The 6,917-nt window shown below is 41.6% G+C and overlaps 1 protein-coding gene across 1 annotated transcript in view; it reads left to right on the plus strand.

Moving 5' to 3' along the window:
- Window positions 1–3,968, plus strand: part of LOC125485247 (transmembrane protein 41B-like) — a 14,582-nt gene extending 10,614 nt beyond the window's left edge. Inside the window, exon 3 of the mRNA XM_048607195.1 lies at window positions 3,714–3,968. Within this exon, the coding sequence (XP_048463152.1) occupies window positions 3,714–3,861 (148 nt within the window). The 3' untranslated portion in view covers window positions 3,862–3,968. The remainder of the gene's footprint in view (window positions 1–3,713) is intronic.
- Window positions 3,969–6,917: the final 2,949 nt, after the last annotated feature.

Here is a 6,917-nt window from a genome sequence, read left to right on the forward strand (position 1 = left end):
GCCATCTGCAATCCGACCCCACCACCAAAGACATCTTTCCCTCCCCACCTTTATCTGCTTTCCGGAGGGACAACTCTCTCCGTGACTCCCTTGTCCGCTCCACACTCCCCTCCAGCTCCACCACACCCGGCACTTTTCCCTGCAACCGCAGGAAGTGCTACACCTGCCCCCATACCTCCTCCCTCACCCCCATCCCAGGCCCCAAGAAGACTTTCCACATCAAGCAGATGTTCACCTGCACATCTGCCAATGTGGTATACTGCATCCGCTGTACCCGGTGTGGCTTCCTCTACATCGGGGAAACCAAGCGGAGACTCGGGGACCGCTTTGCAGAACACTTACGCTCGGTTCGCAACAAACAACTGCACCTCCCAGTCGCGAACCATTTCAACTCCCCCTCCCATTCCTCAGACGACATGTCCATCCTGGGCCTCCTGCAGTGCCACAACGATGCCACCCGAAGGTTGCAGGAACAGCAACTCATATTCCGCTTGGGAACCCTGCAGCCCAATGGTATCAATGTGGATTTCACAAGTTTCAAAATCTCCCCTCCCCCCACCGCATCCCAAAACCAGTCCAACTCGTCCCTGCCTCCCTAACCTGTTCTTCCTCCCACCTATCCCCTCCTCCCACCTCAAGCCGCACCTCCATCTCCTACCGACCAACCTCATCCCGCCCCCTTGACCTGTCCGTCCTCCCTGGACTGACCTATCCCCTTCCTAACTCCCTACCTACACTCACCTTTCCTGGCCCCATCCCCGCCTCTTCGACCTGTTTGTTTCCTCTCCACCTATCCTCTCCTCTATCCCTCTTCTATCCGCCTCCCACTCTCTCCCTATTTATTTCAAAACCCCCTTCCCCTCCCCCTTTTCTGATGAAGGGTCTAGGCCCGAAACGTCAGCCTCTCTGCTCCTATGATGCTGCTTGGCCTGCTGTGTTCATCCAGCCCTGCACCTTGTTGTCTCGGATTCTCCAGCATCTGCAGTTCCTACTATCTCTGCAGACTACAGTGTCTATTTTTAAGTGTCCTTGAACCATAGCAAACAAAACCTATAATCACAAGTGGAGAATGATCTCCTAATTCAAGCCAGAGTGAATTCACTAGAAAAATATAGTGAACAGAAGATAGTTGCATACAAAATTTTGTATGTAAATTAGTGCAATTTACAATTCTGTACTTGCCGCAGTGATTGTGAGTCTACTTCTCCAGAATGGATATGATTGGTTGAAAACAGTGATGTCACTGTTTGCAGCCAAAATAAATTTAACTGAATAATAATATGAACATCTTTAATGGGTGTAGAATATGCAATCCATTATTCAGATGCACCAAGAGGTTTGGAAGAGTATTCATGAGTATTTCTCATGTGACTTTATTCCAACGTGTAGGCCATGTTCGTATTGAATCCTCTGGCAGCCTTCTGTCTGGTGAGATGATGGTTTGCACCTTGGTGGTCAGCTTGTTAAACATCGCCTTGTGTGGCTCAGGAGCCCACTCTGGCATTGCAGTCTCTGCTGCACTTGCTACAGATGAAGGTGGTAGGCTGAGAAGGTGCACAATTCGCTGGCCTCGGTTTTCTCTGGGCCCTCTTCTCAGCCAGGTGAGCTTTGTTTCTTCTTATCTCAACTGATGCCTCTCCAACCAGTTAGTCTTCAGATGTTCAACGAATAGCAGCTATCTCCTGTTGACATAGACAATGTTCGCCACCTTGATATCTCCCATATAGTGAAAGTATGGATGTCTAGCAGGCAACAGCTCACTGGCCAGTTCACTCTGCAGAACGCCTTTAGGAATACTGCTGACATTCATCTGATGATTATAATATCACAAATGTAATTGGTTTAGTGATAAGTGTACACCAATGAAATTAGCACATTTTGGTGGCCTTGTCCTGTCAAAGATACATCTGAGACTGTGAAAGAGTAGTTGTTCAGCCTTTTATTCTGCCTGTGTTGTCAATAGGTCTCACTGCTGTCATGGATAACACCAAGTTACTGTTGTTTCATATTCTTATTACCTGGACATAATAGCTATTACTGTGCAGAGTATGTGCTGATTCAGCAAATAGTAAAAAGGTTGATGATTGTGGAGCCGAAGTAGATGAAGCTACAAACAACCTTCTGTTGTTGCATTATTGATGCAGATTGGTAATGTCATAATGTTCTGGACAGCGACATTCATTTACCAGATGCTGATTCTTCCAAGCATGAGAGAGCCTAGGCATTTCAAACCGATGGTGTTCCTGGATGTGATATCATTTCCACAGAATAACTTGGAGGACTGGCATACTTTCTGTCTTGGATACCATGTGAACATGATTAGTTTCTAAGGTGCATCACAAGGAATAAATACTGTTTCTACAAGAATTGTTTAGCATCAGATGATAAAGTTCCTTTGATAGCTCAGTGGGTAATTGGTCAGTCTTAAATTAAAAATGCCTCAATTTGGCTTCTTGATTTGCACTGAATTCCAGCACTTCTGATTATTGCTGTTGACCTTAGTATCAAAAGGGGGATAAAAATCATCCTGCCTTTCTTCTCCTGATTTCTTTCATATAACTCTTGCTGGCAACATTTTTGAAAGTTGGATGGAAACAACCACGCATTAGGTTATGGTCCCAAAATTAAGTAACTTTTTTGTGAAGCCGCACGCATGAGAAGTGGTCGTGAAGGAAAAGTACGAGAAAGCTGTCGGTTATCTTGGAATTGTTCTCCAGTGTGAAATGTTCAATAATATCCAACTGTTTGTATTTTACTGTTTATCCTTTGTTCATTCTGGTTCTTAAGTGACTCATTTTCAATTGCACCAATTCTCAGTAACATTCACATTTTATGTTGAAAATTAGATTTTGAAAAATCGAGAGCCGAAGTAAATCAAATAACCCTGATCTGTCTCTGTTCAGGAATGTTACCTTTAATTCCTTCCCATCCTTTCTAAATTTTTTAAGACCTTGAACCACCCTATCTCTGGAACTGACTCTTGCCTTCCTTCCCTGTTCACAACATCAGCCTCCTAAAGGTGATTTTTTTTTTTTTTGACACATTCTCCCAACCTCCAATTTCTCCCCGCCCCTTTCAAAATAAATAAACAAAATCCATCTCTTGATCTTTATTATTCAACCAAACATTTGTCATCTCTAATTTTCTCCCAGGCTCTGTGTTGGCTATTATATGTAGAATATATATTTGTGTGTTTCTTCTTCTCTCCTCCTTTCTTTGTAAAGTGCCTTGCAATGTTATGAATGCTAAATGAAATATATAATAGTGCATTTAACCCATTGTGTCTGTGCTGATCCTTTTAAAAGATCTTTTGAAACAGAGGGAACTGTTTGACTATTAAATAGAAAATAAATTAAGCTTGCTCGCAATGAAATCAGAACTTTCTGACCTTTCTTTCTTTCTGTCCCTGCCCTGCCACCTCCATCACCACCGCCACAACCACCATCACCGCCTTGCACACCACTGTCATTGCCAATAGAGGTTGTGCAAGACCACCAGTGGTTAATCAAATGCAGCAATGCATTATACCTGTGAATAACATAAGAATTTAGACGGTGAAGGTGGATCGTCAATCAAAACTCATGTACTATTTTAAAAGAAAGCAAAATGTACTTTTGAGAAAATGTGTATTTTCTGTCCGGTAATTGGATTCAAATCATTGTTACTTTAAAGTTATTTATTAACCATGTCATGCTATTTCTTGACTTTATCAGGGAGGAGCGAAAGACGATAGTGATTCCGAAAGACATGGATGATGCCAAGGCATTGGGAAAGGTTCTTTCTAAATACAAGGATACTTACTACGTACAAGTATTAGTGGCATACTTTACCACATATATTTTGTATCCTTTTTACATGTAGTCAGTACCATGTTTGCATAGCAATATCTGGAGCACAACTTCCCTATTAAAGATATCCCAATATTTTTGAAGAAGGGTCCCGACCCAAAACGTTAGCTTTCCTGCTTCTCTAATGCTGCCTGGCCTGCTGTGTTCCTCCAGCTCCACACAGTGTTATCTCTGACTCCAGCATCGACAGTTCTTACTATCTCTAATATTTTTGAGTTGTACAAGGTGCTTACATCTAATGTGCTGTGGGAAAAATGCTTGGGTTCGTATTCACATAGTGCTGTTGGTGTTACTGGACCTCTGGTGGAGATATGGAGCAGTTCTTAGACACTTCCACACAAGTAGGGAGGAAAAACTTGAAAAAGAATCTGCTGTTTGTAATTCTTAACATTGGGCAGAAGTGGTTATTGGCAAAGCCCTCTGCTATGAAGTGGTTGTGAAGGGAACAGAAAGCATTTGCAAAAAAATGCGCGTTAATTGGCTTGGGAGGATAAAAAGTGCATCTATTGTACACATTGATTTCAGCGTTAAAGTAAGAACTTTTCACTGTTGCAGGCTGCAGCATATTCAAGAAACTTGTTTCATTGTTAATGATTAGATTCTGTGAAAATTAGTGTAGGGATTCTTAAGTGTAAGTAGTCAAAACTACTGGAGCAGTTTTGTTTTGATTTCTGCATGAAGACTGTTAGCTTCTAGGATAACCTTCCTTTACAAAAGACTGCAACACAAATATGCATAGTGAGCAGTGGCCTAGTTTAATATTGCATGAAATGCATGTTTATCTTCTTTTGTCTGTGTTTTAAGTTGTACATGCATCATAACACTCGCTGAACAGTCATCGGTATCTGTAGCCCTTGCGTCCACGTAGGTGAAAAAAACCAGCAATTTATCTATTCTAACCCTATTTTCTAACCCTAACTTGGGTATCAACGGCTGGCTGTCCAGCATTTATTGCCTACTCCTAGTTGCCCTGGAGAAGGTGGTCGTGAGCTGCATTCATGAATTGCTGCCATCCATATGCTGTAGGTGTACCCAAACTGCCATTAGGAAGGGAATTCCAATATTTTTATTTAAACGTTCTGAGGGTTTCTGCCTCTACCACTCTTACAGGTAATGAGTTCCAGATTCCCATTATCATCTGGGTGGAAAGTTTTTTTTTTTTTTTTTCTCAATTCTCTCCTATACGTTCTACCCATTACCTTATATCTATGCCCCCGATAATTGATTTCTCTGTCAAGGGGAAATGTTTATTCCTAACTGCCCTATCTGTGCATCTCAATCAAGACCCCTCTCAGTATCCTCTGTTCTAATAAAAACAACTCCGGTCTGTCCAATCTCTGTTTGTAACTGAAGCAGTCCAGCCTGGGCAACATCCTGGTAAATTTTCCCCTGTACTCTCTACAGTTAACTCTCACACCTCCTACAATGTGAATTCCAGAACTGCACACAGGACTTTAGCTGTGGCCTAACTAATGTTTTACACAGTTCTGGCATAACCTCCCTGGTTTCAAATTCTGTGCGCCTTGGAGGTGTTTTCACCTGTAGAGAAATGCCACCCTCATGGTGGATAAAATGATTGTGTTGTCCATTTCTTCTCTATTATTCATGAAGGAACCTGGATATGAGCAATTTGTGGGCAATTTGATTCCAAACAACTAAATGCACATTTTCATCAGGAGTTGCTAGAAATTTGGTACTAACTGATTTTACATCTCCCTCGTTAATCCTGATACCAGGCTGACACGTCAGTTAAATCCGTTAAATAAAGAGTGACTTTCGCCAGAATTCTGGAGTAGATGTTTATGTCTTGTATGATGATAATGACTTGCATTAGTCGTAAAATGTATCATACAAGTTTATCACAGAGCCAAAGAAAAGATATTGGAACAGGTGGTTTTTATTCTTGCTCAAAATGTGGGAGTTTCTCGCAAGGCCAACGTGTTACCAGTCACAATTTCCCTTAAACTGAGTGGTTTGCCTGCTATTTCAGAGAGTGGTTAAGACTGAACCACATTGATGTGGGTTTCGGGTGCGGTGTGGGTAAGTAGGTGGGTTTGTTGATTGGCCAGTGCATGTCAAGGGGAAGATGATGAGTGAAATTGAAAACAAGAATGAGAATTTTTGAATTGAGCCATGTTGACCAGTGTATACAGGAGTGATACCTGAATGGTACTTGGTGTAAGTATGATGTGGGTACCAAAAATTTAAATGAACTCATTTATTGAGATTGTAGAGTAGAGGGACTGCTGTAAGATATTGAATAGATGAATTTAGAAGTAACAAAGGCACGGATAAAGGTTTCAGCAACAAATGGGTTGAGGCAGGTTCAATAATTGACCATATTAAGGATGTGAAAGTTGGCAACTGTGGTAATGCACAGTACAAGCTAAATACTTCAAATAGACAAATTAAATGGACAGCAAGATGGGCAGAAGTCTTGTACAGAAGTCTTAACGGTTCCCAGGAAGAGGAACACAATCAGTACTTAGGGAACAGAAGTTGTGGACTGGCCTTCCCAATATATAATGGAGGCAATTTTTTTTATTCCAGTGCTAGATGTCAAATAGCACTATGCCAAGTGAGAAGTAGTTGAGGGATTGAAAGACACAGATGTAGGTGAGGTAGCATAGAAACGAAGCTGTATAACTCCTTGTATGATACCTGAGTTCGTTTCTTTGACTAGTGCTGAGTTTAAAGTTTTTCAATGCAAATCTCGCTTTCTATCAGGGTAACACTGCTGTGTGTTTCTGACTGTTTATGTGAAAAAATGAGTTAGAATGCTGTTAGTCATTTCACATACAGGCTCATTCCTAAAAGCAAGCACAAGTGATGTACCCAGATAGTGTACCATCCATCATGGTGCCAAGCCCCTTTCCTTAAACTAGAAGGTTTGGAAAACCTTTGAAATTCCAATTATATAGCAACTTGCATAACTTCAGGATGTCCCAGAGTGTTTTGCAGCCAATTTTAAGTCAGGTTTTCTCTTAATTTAGGGAAATGCAACAGCCAATTTGTGCACAGTACTGTTCCACAAATATGGAGATAATGATCAAAATCCGTTTTGGTGAT

The sequence above is a fragment of the Rhincodon typus genome, chromosome 17, assembly GCF_021869965.1.
Source record: "Rhincodon typus isolate 14 chromosome 17, sRhiTyp1.1, whole genome shotgun sequence".
NCBI classification, from domain to species: Eukaryota; Metazoa; Chordata; class Chondrichthyes; order Orectolobiformes; family Rhincodontidae; genus Rhincodon; species Rhincodon typus.